Genomic DNA, 18,559 nt, shown 5'->3' on the forward strand with positions numbered 1-18,559 from the left:
TCACCAGCTCAGAATCACAAACAGATCGATTTAAATGGAAGTTCTTGATGTCGGGAGTGTTCCAGCGGTGCCTGAGAGGTGATCAGAAGAAGAAATGGTGATGTTTTCTTAGAGAGAAGAAGGAGATTTTAGAGAGAAGGAGGAGAAAAGAGTTTCAGCAGTTTGGAGAAGGAGAAGAAGAAAGACATGTAGATACTGCCGTCACCCAAAACGAACGGCCACTCTCCTGCATCCACCTGTTTTCCACTAACTGAGACGTTCACTCTCCTTTTGACACAACACATGGATCTCACTACTTGAGGTTTTTGATGTTTAAATGGGGTCTGACAATATGGATATTAAAATAAGTTTTCAGTATTTTCTTTTCTTATATTATAATAGATTTGATATAAAATTAGTTTTTAAAATATAAATTATTTTAAAACAAAGTGTAAATTGATGTATAAATTATTATCAAAATGTAATAGATAAAGAGTTATAGTTTAAAGCAATAATATATTGGAAAGGACTGCTTTAAAAAAATTCAAAATTCAAAATTCAAATTAATTTATTTTATTTTATTTAATATTTAAATATGTTTACTTTAACTAAATAGTTTACTATACTTTTATATTAAAAGGTTTATATTTTTATACTCAATATAAAATACTATAATATATTAACAATATAATTTTGTAAAAAAAATCGGTTTATAAACGTAAACAATAATACAGTATTTTTAATAAATATCGATGGACAAAAAAAAGCAATATATTAATGTATACAGATGGAAAAAGAGTGAATAGATTATTAAGGTATTTTTCGGTTGTTGATATTATTTTTATCAACAAGAAAGTTTAATTTTCTGGTAACACAGTTTTATCTAAGAATAGAATCTCAAGGTGGCGAGGTAGCGTATATGGTTTTGGCTAACGCCTGATTCAAGTTAGTTTGCTATTGTTACCAACAAAAGCAAACTTGGCAGGGTTAAAAAAAAATTAAAAAAAAAACAAAAAAAAAACCTGCGATCTTGTTTTCCAGCGGAATTTGAATTGTGTGAAGTTACATGTGGTATGGTACGGTAACACCTCGCAGTTACACAGTAGAGCGTGATAGAAGATAACAGAAAAAGGAAAAAGGAAAAATCCCAACCTCAACCCCTCCTGTAGCCACTACCCACCTTCTTCTTCCACACCCAATCTTTCTCCTCTCACCAAACCCAAACCCTTTTTTCTCCCGACAAAAACATTAACCCCTCTTTTCTTCCCCCAACCCTAGAAAACAAAAACCCGTGTGTTTTTGTGTTTCTGTTTTTGTTTCTGTCCCAGAAACACAGAGACAGAGAAAGAGAGAGAGAGTGATCGATTGATGAGTAGTGGAGGGGAATAGAAATCGATCGTTCACAATTCCAGACCAGAGGCATTGGCCGGTAGTGGCAGGAGGAGTGTTGCAGTGGAGCATTTTACCTCAATTGAGGATTGCCCCAAATTCAATGTTCTCAACCCCATTTGTGTTAACCTTCTCCCTCCTCCTCTCCCTCCCAATCCTCTTCTTCCTCGCTCCTCGGATCCTTCCTCCCAAACCCCACTCTCTACCAATCTCCCCCTCCGACGAACTCGATGACATCAACCTCTTCAACCGCGCCATCACCCTCGCCAATTCCCGCGCCTCCACCGCCTCCGCCACCAACCCCTCCAAATTCTTCCACCTCTCATCCAAAAACCCCTCTCTCAAAATAGCCTTCCTTTTCCTCACAAACACCGATCTCCACTTCTCCCCCCTCTGGGACCTCTTCTTCCACGACACCCCGTCTAACCTCTTCAACATCTACATCCACGCCGACCCCTCCGTCAACATCACGCGCCCTCTCTCGCCGCTCTTCGCCAACAAATTCATCCCCTCCAAACGCACCTTCCGCGCCTCCCCCACCCTCATCTCCGCCACGCGCCGCCTCCTCGCCACTGCCCTCCTCGACGACCCCGCCAACGCCTACTTCGCCCTCCTCTCCCAGCACTGCGTTCCTCTCCACTCCTTCACCTACACCTACCACTCCCTCCTCGTCTCCCCCACCTTCGACTCCTCCGATCCCGAATCCTCCCGCCTCGGCATCCGCCTCAAGTACAAATCTTTCATCGAAATCCTCTCCCACGCTCCCAGGCTCTGGAAACGCTACTCCTCCCGCGGCCGCTACGCCTTGATGCCCGAAGTCCCCTTCGAAAAGTTCCGTGTCGGCTCCCAATTCTTCGCCCTCACGCGCCGCCACGCTCTCCTCGTCGTCAAGGACCGAACCCTCTGGAGGAAATTCAAGATCCCCTGTTACCGCGACGACGAATGCTACCCCGAGGAGCATTACTTTCCCACGCTCTTGTCCATGGCAGATCCTGATGGCTGCACCAAATACACGCTCACCAGAGTTAATTGGACCGGCACCGTCAACGGTCACCCCTATACTTACCGGCCTTCGGAAGTCTCGTCGGAACTAATTCTCCGGCTCCGCCAGTCCAATAATTCTGAGTCTTACCTATTCGCCAGGAAATTCACCCCGGATTGCTTGGAACCGTTGATGCGCATTGCCAAATCTGTCATCTTCAAGAATTGAAATTTCAAGCACGGTACGTTTTTTTTTTCTTTCCTCGTGTTATTTTATTTTATTTTAGTTCTTGTGATTTATCAGAGTTGTCTGCACTTAGCCATAGATACAATGAGTTGGGGTTTGTCTGTGTTATTACAGTCAAAATGATTGGATCTTTGTTGCTGGAGGGTGGGTGTTTCCATCTTCAGCTTTATATATTGAATCTGGGTTTGATGCTTGTGTTATGTGCTTTTCTTACGTTTACAGCATCAAAGTGCTGCATGATGATATTTCTAGGGGTTTAAAGTTGAGAATTACTTTTTGTGAATTTTCAATGCACAAAATGAAGGAGGAATAATTTGTTGCTATGATAGTAAAAGTAATTTTGTTATCTCTCAACTGAAATCTGAACATGTTTAGTCCTTTGGTGAAATAAGGAGGAGGCACTGATGTACATTTTGATGGGACCTCCTCAAGTTGCTTTTCAGTAGGTTCATTAGTGCTTGCATGGAATGGGATTCTCTCGCTCTTTATGGAGAGTATGTTGCTTTTTGCATTTGCGGTGTTCATGCCCTTGCTGCTTTGTGATGGGAAAAAGGTTTATGACATCTACTTCTTGTGTTCTGAATGTCAAAATCATGGTGGTGCTAGAGTAGTTAGTTGCCGCGTTTAGTAAGGATAGGGACTCCTTATCTTTTGCATTGTTGTGAATTTGGATCTGGTTGTGAATGCATACACTTAATTCATAGGTAATGTATAAGTATTTCTACCTAATTCACATTCACACAGTTAATATATGAATACGTGGATGAGTCTAATCTGAAGTGTTATGTAGGCATTTCCTAGATTCTAATCGGCCTGTTGCATTTTTTTGTTATTAATTTGGTTTGTCATGCACAAAATACGGATGCTTGTCGAGGCTATTGTGGGTGGATTTTTTTTTTATGAATTTCCTCATTTGTTTTTTCTGTCGTGATAATCTTGTTCAACCAAATTTTATTCTAGCAGGTGGAAAAGGTCAATGAAGAGATTTATGAAAAGATCATATTGCTTTGGCTATGGCTTGATGGTGGTGTATGGTTTGAAGAGGCACGTATAGCCCACATCCTATATACCCTAAGCTTTCAAATTACGAGTCTTGGGACTGCAAAAATGAGGGAATCAGATCAAAATAGAAAGAGCCAAGAAACAGGTAAACACCTGCGAGAGTTGAAAAAGAAAGGCGGGTGCCCTAGTCAAGTGTATTTAGCATGGTGCAAGTGCTCAAGTAATTGCGAATTTGTCATAGAAAATCATGTAGGTAGTTTTTCCTTTTGTGGGTCGGTTTTGTACATAGAGTTGTGTAAAACATTGTTTCAAAGCTCTACAGTGTTACTACTTTTCAAAAGAAAAAAAGAAAAAGAAAGAGCTGTTGTCTAAACGTGAGGCAACAGTGACTGCAATTATAACAGGAAAAAAAATTCTGTCCATATTTGGCCAATTTCTTGCTTCCCCATTCTCGATTCGATCCCTTTGGAACCTTGCTATTTCCACCGCTCTGTTTGTTCATTCCGTTTGACCTCTTTCATTTGCTTTTTGTGCCCTTCTGTGGAAAGTGTCATATAGTTGCTTTACTCTCATTCTGCTACATAAATGCTTCTTGAAAGCAAAAGAAATAAATATTCTTTTAGAATTTGTGTGAAGCAGTCACGGGATCAGTTTCTTGCTCTGTTGTTATACTTGTCTATGCTTTACCAAGATTGGACTTTCATTTAAACATTTTTTTCATCGGAGGAGTCGGTGGCAGTATAATAATTGTTAATAGTTATGAACTGTTCAAATTCATATATTATTATATTGTTGATGATCATGTTCTCATAGATATGCATAAATGGCTTCTATAACCCGCGACAAAATTGAAACTTGTCGGTGCTGCTGGTTCTATTCGCTTTCTCAATAAAAATGGACCCCAGAGGACAGGAAAGTCGCAAACTTCTGATGTGGGTGGGACCACGCCTCACGTAGAGACAGTTGGCTTCCATTTAGTTATCTAGACACGTTGTACACAGACAAGAGATCAACTTCTAGTTTGTATCTCTGTGAATTCACTGGGATTTCCTTTTTATTTTTAACCTCATTCTGAAACCTGACAAAAATATAGTAAGTTATTTTGTTATTTTAGGATGTCGGTGTTGATTAATCCTGTGAACTATTTTAAGGTGTTTTCATTTACTCAATACAGTATATAATATGATTGAACCCCCCTCTGTACAGCAACATTTGAACTGTAACTTTCATAGAAAAAGTAAGAAACAATTATTCATTTTATAATAATTGATTACTTTAATAAGCTGATGCTCTTCTAAGTTATTTGTTGATAGGGGAGGAACCTTAATAGCATCAAAGAGGAAGTTAGTAAGTTGTTAGCTTACCACCAAATTATGGTTGAAAAATTAAGCATTATTCAATGTTGTTTATATCTAAATTAAAGAGTTGGTAGGGACTGTGCTAGCTCGAGGAAAAGGAACTCAAATTAGTTGGCCTGGTTGCTTAGGATTTCTTTCAACATTACATTATAGTCATATATTAAAAGAGGGTTAAAGAATGATCTCTCACCTTTTTGTCGTGTTTGGCTACTTCCCTTGTGCTCAAAGAAATGTATGACTCTGTCAGATGCACATGTGATCTTCATCATCCTGGTAACAGAGAAGCAAACAATCTACAATTGTGCATTTAATCATTAGTCCTTTTGACAGTTGACAATTCTGCTTTTCTAGTTTTGACAATTTTCAATTATTGAAAAAGGATTCTTAACAACAACACATTAATATAAAATATTCACATTATTTAGTACACTTGGTATGTTTTTTTTTTTTTTTTACTTAAAAGCATGTGTTAAAATATATATTACTACTGTTCAATAAATAGTGTAAATAACCGATTGGCATTTAGAAATTTTTTGAATATTTTCCATTCACATCACGATTAATTTAAGATGAGTTAAGTGTATAGTATCTGAACTAACTCTTCGTTTTAGACTACAGGTAAAGAAAAAAAAATTGATGCGTAAATTATTGATAGAAAAATGTCTTGGAGAAACATAACTTCAATAGTTTTGGCCAGTAGATATGCTTTCTAAATTCCAACTCGGAAAACATGTGTCCCATAGTGTTTGTACGATTGGATCTAATCATTATTTGGATATTTAAGATGACCTTTCTTTTTATTTGGTATATAATACATTATTTTATATTTGCATAACATCAGGAAAATAAACAAAAACATAAAATATTTATTCTTTTTTATCCTTTTCAACTTACACAGGGTTTTCTCCCGGGCATAGTCTGTTTTCCTGTGCTACGCAATTATTGTAGTTGATAAATAATGCAAATACAAGTTAATATTTTAAAATCTTATATATATATATATATATATATATATATATATATATATATATATATATATATATATATATATATATAAATTAATTTTTGTGTTCAAATCATTATAATCTCATCCATACATTTTCATGGATCCAAGTTTCATAAATTTTCTAGAATTAAATGTCTAACTCTTACTCCAATTGACCACATCTCCTCTCATAAATCACAAACATCAATATCACAAATATTTGACTCTATTTTTAGAAGATATTTGCGTTAAATTACAATTGTCATATTATATGCACTATGGTGTTACTACATCAAAATTACAACCTAACATTTTATCAGGTGAGTGTAATATCAATAGAATATGAATAATTTCTTTTGTAATCTTAATTTCAATATACAATCTAAACATCTTAACATAGCATTTCTTTCTTCGTCCGTTAATAAGTGGTATTAAATTATATGTATCCCGCTACTTACAAATACTTGTATAAAGTATTAATTTATTATTCGTAGCAAATTTTATTCACATATACTTACGAATATTTTTTTCATTCTTACATGTCATTAGTTTAAATTATTTTTCAAAAGGTCTTCACTTTCTAATTTTTATTTTGTTTGACTTGTTGGGAGGGAGTTTGTTTTTATATTTTTTTCTACAGCAGTGGTTTTGTTTTGGTCCCTCAAAATTTTGTTTTTGTTTTTCTTTTTTCATAAGATTTTTTTTCTGTTGAACTTTGGGACGAGAGTTTAACTAAGATGTTAATATCCATAATGTTGTCTAAAATGAGTTAAAAAATATTTTAAAAATTATTTTTTTAAACTTAAAAAAACTCTCAACTCGCATTGTAAAAGGTGTCAACACATATAACTAGGGGTAGACATAGTTCATCAAACTGAACTTGAACTGCAGTTAACTGTATTATTTTATACTTAAAAAAACTAAATTGTTTTTACTAAAAACTAATTAAATTATTTTACAGTTCAGATTAAAAAAACTGAAACTTAATAATTTTAGTATGGTTAACTAGTTAACTAGTTAACACATGCGTCTCTTCACCCTTTCTCCATCAGAATCTCTCTCTTTATCACCACTGCGCCTCACACATATTTTGCCAAGGTCTGTTGCCCTCTTCCTTCCACCGCTGCCCATTCCGCCGTTGCCCATCCCACCGTCGCCCATCCCGCCATCGCCCATCTCCCTCGATTAGCCCTTCTAGGGTTTCCTCATCGGCTCTCTTTTTGCTCCAGCGTCAATTTACATTAAATAGACACCTTTGGCTTCTTACCACAAAACGCTCTCAAGGTTTCCAAGCACGTTAGCTTCGATACCCCTCAAAAGCCCAACTTAGTCATCGCTTTCTTCAACAGAAATGGATTCACCCACGCTCACATCAACAACATCATCAAAAGCATACCCAACATACTCATGCAACACTAACGAGAGGCTTTCGCCAAAGTTCCAATTTTTACGCTCAAAAGGTGCTTCTGCTTCTAATATCGTTCGCCTCGTTAATAGGTGCCCCATAATCCTCGTATCCAGCTTCAAGAACAACGTGATCCCCTCCTTTGAATTGGTGAGAAGGTTCCTTCAATCTGACCAGAAAACCATTGATTGTGTTTTCTGTAGTAGACCTTTCCTTCGATATAACGTTGAAGCGCAGAATGTGGACATGTTGCTTGATGTTGGAGTCAAGGACTCCGGCATCAGCTATTTGTTCAAAGGGAGGCCCTCTATATTCTTGTCTACTAACTTGAGGGAGACTATTGATGAAGTTAAGGAAATGGGGTTCGACCCTTCCAAGATAACTTTCGTCATTGCCTTGCACGTCAAATGGGATCTGTCGAAATCGTGGTGGGATACGAAAGTTGATGCCTTTGAGATGTGGGGTTGGTCTGAGGAAATGGTCTGAGAAAATTCCTTTGAGATGTGGGACACGAAAGTTATTAGATTGAAGAGTTTTGTGAGTTGTTTCTGCACCGCTAGTTCGAAGTCGCATAAATTGGCCACTACATTTGTTTGTTTCCATTACTGAACGTGAAAGGAAAACATATGAAGAAGAGTGTTTTTGATGCAAACTGAACTGTAGTGCAGTATGAGTGAACTAAAAAAATAGTTCAGTTCAGTTACTCTGAACTATTTTTTAGTTCAGTGCAGTTTTGTTGAAATAGTTTATAGTTATCTATAGATTTTAATAGTGCAGTACACTATAGGGCAGTTTGCCCACCCCTACATATAACGAATTTTTACTGCCTAGTGAAAACTTTGCTCATCTAACTACTATAGTATTTGCCTAACAACTAATCAACTAGAACATTTACTTAGTGACCGAAATTCCTACATTTTCAATTAATTGAATTTCGTTCACCAATATTTGGTTCATTAAATGAATTTGGCCCACCCAAGAACTTTGCATAGTTTATAAATTTTTCATAATATAATTATGGTTCAATGGTTTAAATTGATATTTTTCTTCATTTCTTTTGCATAATATGTAGGGATAGCAAAAAAATCCGCGGACACGGGTATCGGCGGATAAAATCTGCGGCGGGTAGTTACTATCTATGGATATTTACTATCCGCGAGTAACAGGTAGCGGGTATTTTAATACCCACTTCTAAACGGGTCGGATACGGGTAGTATACTACCCGATCCGCGGGTATCCGTTACCCACAAAAAATAATAAAAAATTAATAATTTATATATTTTTTAATTAAATTTAATGAAAAATAAAATAAACTATATTTTATTAAGTTAAATTTAATTAAAATTAAATTTTAATTTATATTTAATTTATATTATATTATATTATATATTTTTTTTGTAATTTTATTTTAAAATGTATAAAATATTTTTTTTGTAGATATCTCCGGGTATCCGCGGACTTTAAAATATCCGTGGATATTTTCTAAACGAATATCCGTGCGGGTAGCGGATCGGGTAGCGGATACAATTTTATTCAACGAATTAGATTGCACGTAGACACTATCCGTAATCGACCCAACCCATTAATAACATGAGTGTTTTGTCTAAATAACAACAATTTAAATCGATTTAATTCAATTTAAATGTTTTTCACTACTTAACATACAATAAATCTCTGATTTTGAATTTACTAATTTGAATCAAACAATTTCATTTCAAATTCAAACATTTATATTCAAATAACACACAAATTCTAAAAAAAAATTATTGTGACCACTTCAGTTTCATATCTAGATTGTTTGTCCTAAAATAATATAAAAAAACTTAATTAGCTTTCCTTACTTACTAAAGCTTGTTTAAATTTCTAACTACTCTTATCCTACCGAAAAGATTTAATCATTGATTTCAGAATATCCTTATAATTTTGGACTAACAAATATTCATTTTTTTCCTAAAAGAAACACGAGCAAGACCTTTAGTTCCCCATTCATGAAAAACCATCCAAAACCAACCCAAAAAAAGGGACAAAATTTTTTTACTCTTAAAATAAATTTTGAGGCATAAACTTGTTATGTTTTCACTAATATTCTTAAGATAGGTTTTGATCTACTATAGGATGATCAAATTCTTCAAAAATTTAAAAATGAGAGACAAAGCAAAGATTTTTTTTTTCAGAGAAATTATGATTTTTCTAAAATAAGATTTAAATAATTAGTTTTTTTAATATACAAACTTTATACTTAAATAATAAAATATTCAATTTTATATCGCTTCTGCTCTTGAGTAATTTACTACGTATTTACACGTTTTATAATCAATTAGACTCAAAACCAAAATAATTAATTAAGTTTATATTTTAAAATTAATCAAATTAATCCAAACATATAAATAATCTTCACTACCATTACTTATTAGTTTGTCATTATGTCTTTGTCATTGTTATGGTGACAATTACTAAGAAAATTGTTGTACTTCTAGTACCCTCCATGAATGTTACTATCAATGTCATCTATCTCAACCAAGAAGATTTTAAAATGAAATTGCGATTTATCACAGAATCACTATTTGTATATATACATAATTCAAATATAAAAATTATGCTTCTAAAACAAATTTACCTTTTAGAAACTTAAACTAAAAATAATAAAACTACAATTTCAATTAATCCTAACTATGACAATGTGTATTGTAACATCCCAAAAATATAGTATGAAACTACATTCAGGAGTCAATATATAATAATATGATAAAACAGTTACTAGAGAATAAAGTTGATCTTACCGTCATAACAAAATAACCATAAAATTTAAACTTTACAATACTCCTATTCTACTGCAAACTAAATGCATAACCGAACGGTTTTATAAAGAGAACATTCTAACCGAACGGTTAATACAAAACTACGAACATCATCTAAGGGGAATTCTAAATAGATGGACCCGCCTCTTCCAAAGCCTGCTTCACCGAGCACTCCTCTATTTCTACTCACACCCAAAGGTGATCATTGCAAAAGAAGAACCGAACAAAAAACATGAACAAAACAGGAAATAAAGGTAAACTAATGTAATTTAATTACATACTCATACAGACATTTTTTTTTTAAGTTCAAACAAAACAGAACTTGAAAATTTTAACATACCAAGCCGAGTACAAATAAGCATAAACCGAACACAAAAATTCATGCATATATCGCACACAATAATTCACGCATAAACCGAATACCTGACTTGACCATCCGGATTGTATGAATGTGTAGCTATGACGTTTTTGCACCCGGGTGATGTAGTAGCTGGGATGCCTTCAACAACTATCATCCGAGGTTAGTTCGTTTTACCTCACCAAAGGTTACTTTTATAAACCAAGACCTCCCGCCATTCTCGCACATGACTTACTCCTCTCTACTTGAGAATGCGTAATCACAGAATATCGGGATGAACGCCAGCTTAACACGATATCTACATTCATACTTTACAATTCAATAACCATTCATGAGACATTCCGCCTTGGAATTCTCTTCCACATTACTTACAACATAATCATCATCATTCAACATGTAATTTCATACAATAATCATATCCTCACATAAAAGACCGAGAGCCCTGTGAACGTTGAAGACCGAATAGTTTCTAACTATTCATAAAACAGGACTGAACGGTCTGTAATAGATAAAACTGAACACTATAGAAGACCGAATACTTATAGGTTAGACCGACCACTAATAGCTTAGACCGAATACTTATGGATGACCGAGCGATATTACTATATCGAACTTAGTACATGATCGGACACTATTAAGACCGAGTGTTAGTGCATGACTGAACACTATTAAGACCGAGTGTGAGTTCATGACCGAACACTATTAAGACCGAGTGTCAGTTCATGACCGAACACTATTAAGACCGAGTATTAGTGCATGACCGAACACTATTAAGACCGAGTGTCAGTTCATGACCGAACTCTATTAAGACCGAGCACTATTACAACCGGATACTACTGAGGAGGAGTTCTAGTACGTGACCGAGTACAACTAAGACCGAGCGCTAATACTGGCATAAATGCTAGTACAAGACCGAGCGCTATACTAGAAGACCCACCCTTCTAAGACCGAACGGTCATGAACTGGTAGGACTCTAAGGAGACCGAATCCAGTTAAGAACCCAGTACAAAACAAAATCGAGCGGTCAACAATAACCACTCGTCGTTCTACATAATTCTGCAGAACTTCTACAGAATTATGAACCACACCTAACTTAACCAAATCAGAATATCTTAACCAACTTTTAATCCTAAATTCTCGAATTATAATTCAGTTCAACCTATCCAAATATAATTAAAATTGTATAACATAAATCAAAAGAATCCCATGACAGATTTCACCTATTCACATCCTTAGATCAGACGAGACCAAACACTTTCTAGCCAGAAACCTAATCCGTTCACAAGTCTCGGTCATACACAAAATTTTCATATAACTCAGTCAAACATACAATTATTCATACATGCAAACATACAAACAGGAATTTCACACACAGAAAACGTAATTAAATTACTAGCTTCCCTTACCTCGAATAAACCAGCTAAGTTCTATGCTTTCAAAGTCTTGATTAACTCGCAAGTAGCTTCTACGACAACCTACCAATATCTGATTGGTGAAAAGATACCAACTAGAGGATCAAAGAAAGAAAAACAGATTTAGAGAAGGAGTTGATGATCACATGCAAGTTGAACAAAGCTTGCATGTCAAGGAAATTGCAGAAATTTCAAGAATCGAAGGAGTTAAACTTACCCACTCGAAAACAACAACTTGTTCGGTTTAGACGAAAGAACTTGACACCAGAAATACTTAAACGCTGCCTGAATGATGATCGGAAGAAGAAAAAGTTGAGAATTTATAGAGAGAAGGAGGAGAATTTTAGAGAGATGAAGGAGAAAAGAAGATTTATGAAGGTTGAAGAAAGAGAGAGTGCATGCAGAAAGCGACACCAGATTTTAAAACTTTCACTTATATACCACCGTCAAAACTTGATCGACCACTCAACTACGTACATCTGTCTTTCACTTTCTGAATTTCTAATTCCTTACACCTCCATCTGGCTTCCATTCTCTTCCATTTTAATGGTCCTGACATATATTGTATCTTTTATTAATATAAAACATGAAATCCTCATCACTTCAATCTTAAAATTAAACTTAACTTCATCACCATATTGTTCAAGCCCATCATAGTCCCTCAGCACGGGTTTTGGGCCGGAACAATAATGTTAGGTCTTAATGTTTTGTTTCATTGTGTCGTGTCATTTCCGTTCTAGCTTCTCAGCTTCAACTTCAAAATGAAGCACAACGTTGCTACCCCCATTGAACTTATATGCATCATTTGCACCCAAGAAAAAACCAATTTCTTTAATTCAATTTTGTATAAAGTTCTGTGTACTTTTATTAATGTCGAAGAATACAATCCTATTTCCTTTCGAATGAAAGACATTTACAATAAATAACCAATATGTCTGTATCTATTTTGCCAAAAACCAAAAGCCTTACAAAATTGCCACCAAATCTCCAACTACTGAAAGAAAAAGAACATGATAGTGACCCTCTCCATGCATGCTGCTCATTAACTTTACGAAGCCTAGAATTGAAGGCAAAAAATATTCTATAGCTTCAGAAGCCTCACCATTCCATCTTCCATAGGACCTGTGTGCTAGAGGAATGCACTAAGGATCAACAACCTCCTCATGAAGGAAGGTTGCTGAGGCCAAAATATAGAGTTCTCTGCTGAAATGCATTAACAGCATAATCAACTTGAAAATGACCAAACTGTGATTTAAATCGAAGTCCATATCCCATTCCAACTCCAGATCCTGGTTTACCCTGTCTCAGAGCTGGGTTTCCTGAATTTTTATGACATCAACACAATGAGAGACCATTTGACACGGGTCTGGATAAAGACTAAAATGAAAACTCGATCAAGTAGATTAATTTAAGATAAGACATGAACATGAAGAAAGTAAAACAGAAGCTATAGCAATCAAACAACCCTGCTCCAAAGAAAAAAAACTGTAAATGAAAACCCAATCGTGTAATAAAGGGTCTCTTTAATTAAACTTTTTCACAAGTACTTTTTTATAAAAATAAACAATTAAGTTTGTTCATAAGCTATTAGTAATAGCTTATGCACCAGTAAAAAACAGTTTGTTCTAACTTCTAAGGCTTGGATGTACCCAAACTCATCATAAAACTCAGTATGGAACTCTAAATAATGAGGATATTTGCTACTCCAGATTATCGTCTAGCTTTTTGTGTTTAATGACAGTAGCCTTTATTTTACCAAAAAAATTGTTCCTAGCGATTTTCTCCTACCACTGAAGAGAAAGGATAAGAATCATTTGCGCAGTTTTGTTTTGTCCAATCCTAGCTCCGTTATGTTTCTAGACACCAAACATGCGGTATAATAATATGAGGAAGAACAGGAATCAATGTGTCCTACTCCTCCTACCACAGAAATGAAGATTTGCAAGTAATTTGAGCAGAATGATATTAGTCACCCCACCTGGTACAAGGTGACCAGACCGCAAGTCTGTTCCACAATCCAAGAAAATGGCACCCTCCAACATCTTATTCTACATTACAAAAATACATCAAGCAATTTAGTATGTAGCATTTAAGTTCAACAATAAATGTGATCAAATAAAAAAGGAAAAGTGCATGCATCCAATTCTGTTTGTCTGCTTGTGTGTGTATAGCAGAAATTATTTTAAAAGGATATATCTCAGGAATATTAAATATTACAATCATAGTGAGAAGGCAGAGCGACCCAGGACAGGATTTCGGTTCCAAAAAGGTTACATGATTTTTTTCCTCTCTTTTAAATCAGTCACGTGGAAAAAGTGAAAATTTCAATAGAAATGACAATACAAAAATTGTTAATTTATTAGGAGATGGCACTTAACATAACACTTTAAAGCCAATATGTCATGAGCTTAGCAGAGCCACAAACAAAACATCAGAGAAGACTATGATTATGATCCTGTCAACTTCTTACCAGATGGGAAACATATTCCCACATGTGCCTAAACATTCACTAAACCAGGGAAGTCTAACCTTGCGCCAACTAAAGTAGTAAAAGCAGTTCTTGTCAAAGATGATGAATATGGGGTCATGCTTACCAGATACAGTAGAACTAGACAAAACAAAACTTTGAAGAAAGACCAAAGGAAGTGAAGTTAAACAGAACAAGAATGTTTTAGGCAAAGGAGGTTATAAATCTGTTTGGTTTCACATTATAGGACTGCTGTTAATTATGCTACCACATACCAAAGGGAGTGTCAGTTCACTATTAGCCACCAGACAAGATCGCCCAGATCCAACCGCTCCTTCTCCGTACCCCCGCACACTGCCTAGCCCACCAATAGAAAATGCTTGGTAAGGAGCCATGTCCCCAACAATTGAGCCACCTGTTAGTCTGTCACAAGAAAGGGTAGGATGGTACCAAGTGTTTGTCAAACAACCTGAAGAGGAAATAAAAAGGGAATTTTCAAAGCACTAATGCATTATAATGTATTTCCCAGCTCCACATGGTTGTGTCACAGAATGCATATAATGTTTTCCCTTTCATGTGTCAACCATGTCAAATACCAACCTTGTCAAGAGAAATGCTGGTCCAAGTTTGATTCCCTTTGAAGCAACAAATTTAAATCGATTGAAGATTATCCACTTGGAAAGAACTGGAACACCTTGTTCTATTTGAAGATTAAACTGAAAAAGACAGGCATAAAGTCAGTGGAATACATACACAAGAATTTCCTGTGATAACACATGCAACACTAATTAATTCATAATCACAAATGAAAAGGAACGAGGAAGCAAACTGAAAATAAGAATATATCTTATTACATGAAAAAAGCTATTATCATTCGCCTTTGCAAATTGAGACTCTTGCTTTAACACTACCATGCTGTCGTGTGGATTGCCACTGCATCAAGCAATGTACATCATATGATCAAAATCAGTTCAACGTCTAGAGAACTGGAATACTAGAATCCTTAATTACCTGGATGTTAAAGGAAATCCATCATAATCTCTACTTATAGCGCGACCATCATCATTCAGTGGACGAACATGCTGCACAATGGTGTTTACATCACAGTATTAGTTTCCCATTTTCCTATAACCGAATCAAAGAATACATAAAGCAAAGAAACTAGAGCAAGTAAGGCTTTAATATTATCACAAGTTCATGAAATGTCCAGCTGAACCTCAAACTTTATACTGGTTGTGCTGCTCCATTTTGAACTAGCTGGTTCCTTTAGATCCATTCCCACTGACAATCGAGATAAATTTATTCCTCCACTACCTGAGCGGGAGAAATTGTTTACAGGGATACCATGGATTCCAATCTCGGGTGAAAGAGAATGCTGGAAGAGGAAAAAGACAGCAAGTAGTATTTAAGAATGTGTTATAGATTAAGGTACGGTCTAAAAAACTTCTTCCCGAACACTTACAAAGAGTTACATAGAGGGAAAAAAAATAAAGTACAAATTGAGCTTCTCTAATATGTTAAAATCAATGTATGCATTTCAACTATTATATAACTTCTCTCATCTGAACCTTTTAGGGGCAAAAATTGATTTTAACTTAAGAAAGAAATTGAATTCATTTACCTTCTTGATTTCTTCTCCTACAATACAGAGAAGATGATCTAAACATGAACTAAATAACGTAGGTTTAATCAGCTGACAATAAGAATCTCATTTAAAAAGAGGCTCATTGCCCGACACGGTCTTGCATCATCATCATAAATATAATGATAACTACAGCAACCAACCTGTAATACAAAAGACTGTTGTGCAAGCCACTCCGGTCGTGGCCTTCTATACGCAACTAAGACATTTGAATCATATAAACCTTTGTCCCACGAAACATCAAGCTTCTCACTTCCACCAAACAAATTTGGGTGTTTGATGCAAAGACTGTTCAGCAAAAGAAGTTAAACTATTAATTACACAATTAAAAGAAAACCCACCAACGCTCTCCACCCAAAGCGTAACACAAAGCCATCAAGTTTGAAACTTTCGCCATTCAAATTCAACCAAGATTCATCTCACAAAAAAAGACAAAACTGGGACTCTCACCTCCCAATTACAAGTGAAAATGGACTGCCAGAACTCCTATTAGGGGGGAAATGCAAAATAAAAAACCAGAGATATTTGTGAGTTCAAAATTCAAACAAATTAAATTATTATTTTCAAAGACAGTGCAGAAGGAAAGGAAACCTGAGAGTAGGGAGCATCAAAGAAGCGCATAGCTTGTGAGTAAAATCAACATTAACGTCAATCTTTGCTGTAAAACCACTCAAACGAAGAGGAACAACACTTGTATCAAAAACACCGTCACGCAAAAAAGATGAAGCGAAAAACAAGAAATGAAAGCTTTTGCAATTTGCATCTTAAGTCTTAACCTTTCCCAGCATGGATGCTCTTCTGAGCTCCCATCCCATCAAACACGCATCAACCATTAAATTGAGGACACAATAATTGGGCACACAATAGACCCCAAATGTCACAACGGTTATATAGTAGAGACAATGCTGCGGTTGTTCCGTAACGTTGGCAAAACAACAACCAACGACGGTGTCGTGTTTATTCTGTTCCTAGCTTTCTACTTCTGTTATCCCTTTCGTTTTTCTACACTCCACGACCATCGCACTAGCACGTGATAAGACACTCGCTTTGCTATTGGGCCCTACATATGCCCAAATTAGATATTTCTTCCTCCACCCACCATGATTTCTCTATGAACCTCCCTATTGAAAATGTTTAAATTAATGATGCTTTAAAATTTCGGATTGTAAAACTTGTAAATAAGTTGACGTTTCGGATTACATAGATCAAGAAATATATTTTAAACTATATCAATTTTGATATATTTCCAAATTTTTGAATTAAATAGTATAGAAATGCACTCTAAATTATGTAATTGAAGCTTATATAATTTAATATATTTTTTATTTAAGACTGTATTATAAATTTTACTTCATATATTTTTGAACGGTGAAATTTATAATATATTTTTTAATTTTAATTATTCAATTCAAAATAAATTTATAGATTAAATAATTCATTTTTATCAACAACAATTTTGAATTTTTCCACATTTATCCAAGTGAAAAAGAAAAATATAAGGGTGCTAAAAAATTTGCCCCCAAACTATTTTCTGTCCTTGGGTGGAATATTGGACACATTCATCTAACATCTCAAAAAAATCTTCTTACACTTTTTCAATTAATAAAGTATATATATATATATATACCACTCTTAAATGTATACTAAATAACATTTATATTTTTTTAATTTTAAAATAAAACTTACTTTTCTTGTTTATATTTGTCTTATTTATATTAAATTGACGTTTATTTCTATCTAGTAATAACGACCTTTTAAGTGGTTAATTGTTTTTAAAAGTTTTTTTTTTGGGTGATTCATCTCTGGTAATTATGACAAATTCATTTTCATATTTTAACATAAACATATAGGAACAATTATTTTTACATATTCTTTTATTAGATACTCGCTTAAATGAGATGATTATGATACAGATGTTGTGATTATTTTAATAAAAGAAATTATTTGATTAGATTGAATAGTTTTTTCTTGAGTTTTAAAATTAAATATTTCTATAAAGTTTCATATAAATATTATTTTTTTAAAAATAATATATATAATTACAACAATGTAAAATTGATTTTTTCTTATGCAATTATATTAACTAAATATATAACAAAAATACTTGATTTATATCCATAATAGGTGAGAGCATGTTTCTTTAAATTTAATATCTAGTCTATAAAAATCTTTAATAAGCAACCATATATAGAGTTAGGACAACTTATTTTGAGTTGGTATAAATAAATCATATAGAAAATTATAAAATTGAAAAAATTTGACTCATTATCTTCAAATAAAGTGAAAAAGAATGAGTATTTACAATAACTTATAAGTTATGCAACATGAAACATGAAAAATTGAAGAATGAAAAATTGAATAATCCAAAATAGTCATAGGAAGTTTGGGATATTCAATTTCCACTCCACTTGTGATTAATAGACAATGTTGCACATGATAATTCAGATACATAATAGATAAAAGTTTAGAAATTGTTTAGGGAATATTTTCTTTTATTTCGATTATATTTTGGATAAATTTTATTTATTGACTATTT

General features: G+C 34.5%; 2 protein-coding genes and 1 pseudogene across 3 annotated transcripts; 2 read left to right on the forward strand and 1 right to left on the reverse strand.

The window, feature by feature from the left end:
* Nucleotides 1-908: 908 nt before the first annotated feature.
* LOC124846317 (Core-2/I-branching beta-1,6-N-acetylglucosaminyltransferase family protein) lies at nucleotides 909-4,020 on the forward strand. 2 transcript variants are annotated; one of them, XM_088093168.1, is made up of 2 exons: nucleotides 909-2,591; nucleotides 3,557-4,020. In XM_088093168.1, the coding sequence occupies exon 1, from the start codon at nucleotides 1,472-1,474 to the stop codon at nucleotides 2,576-2,578; it is 1,107 nt and encodes a 368-aa protein (XP_087949294.1). In that variant the 5' UTR covers nucleotides 909-1,471; the 3' UTR covers nucleotides 2,579-2,591; nucleotides 3,557-4,020. The 2 variants fall into 2 exon arrangements, with proteins under 2 accessions (XP_087949294.1, XP_087949293.1); XM_088093167.1 differs by having other exon boundaries at nucleotides 918-2,591; nucleotides 3,560-4,020.
* Nucleotides 4,021-5,190: 1,170 nt separating this feature from the next.
* LOC124846308 (uncharacterized) lies at nucleotides 5,191-7,832 on the forward strand (annotated as a pseudogene).
* Nucleotides 7,833-12,731: 4,899 nt separating this feature from the next.
* On the reverse strand, nucleotides 12,732-17,025 carry LOC124846381 (Outer membrane OMP85 family protein). The gene is made up of 11 exons (XM_088092316.1): nucleotides 16,800-17,025; nucleotides 16,615-16,681; nucleotides 16,474-16,509; nucleotides 16,167-16,311; nucleotides 15,598-15,756; nucleotides 15,393-15,463; nucleotides 15,236-15,314; nucleotides 14,982-15,097; nucleotides 14,657-14,804; nucleotides 13,893-13,962; nucleotides 12,732-13,233 (listed from the first exon to the last, which is right to left on the reverse strand). The coding sequence occupies exons 1-11, from the start codon at nucleotides 16,831-16,833 to the stop codon at nucleotides 13,076-13,078; spliced, it is 1,083 nt and encodes a 360-aa protein (XP_087948442.1). The 5' UTR covers nucleotides 16,834-17,025; the 3' UTR covers nucleotides 12,732-13,075.
* Between the last annotated feature and the right edge of the window lie 1,534 nt (nucleotides 17,026-18,559).

Source organism: Vigna umbellata, chromosome 6 (assembly GCF_029865625.1).
Source record: "Vigna umbellata cultivar VRB3 chromosome 6, Vumbellata_1.0, whole genome shotgun sequence".
Classification (NCBI taxonomy): Eukaryota; Viridiplantae; Streptophyta; class Magnoliopsida; order Fabales; family Fabaceae; genus Vigna; species Vigna umbellata.

Coding starts and splice junctions, on each gene's coding strand:
- LOC124846381 (XM_088092316.1), bottom strand. CDS start 16,833: ATGGGAGCTCAGAAGAGCATCCATGCTGGGAAAG. Junction 13,963..14,656: donor GTGAACTGACACTCCCTTTG/GTATGTGGTAGC, acceptor TTTGTAATGTAG/AATAAGATGTTGGAGGGTGC. Junction 13,234..13,892: donor GTCTGGTCACCTTGTACCAG/GTGGGGTGACTA, acceptor ATAAAAATTCAG/GAAACCCAGCTCTGAGACAG.
- LOC124846317 (XM_088093168.1), top strand. CDS start 1,472: ATGTTCTCAACCCCATTTGTGTTAACCTTCTCCCTCCTCCTCTCCCTC.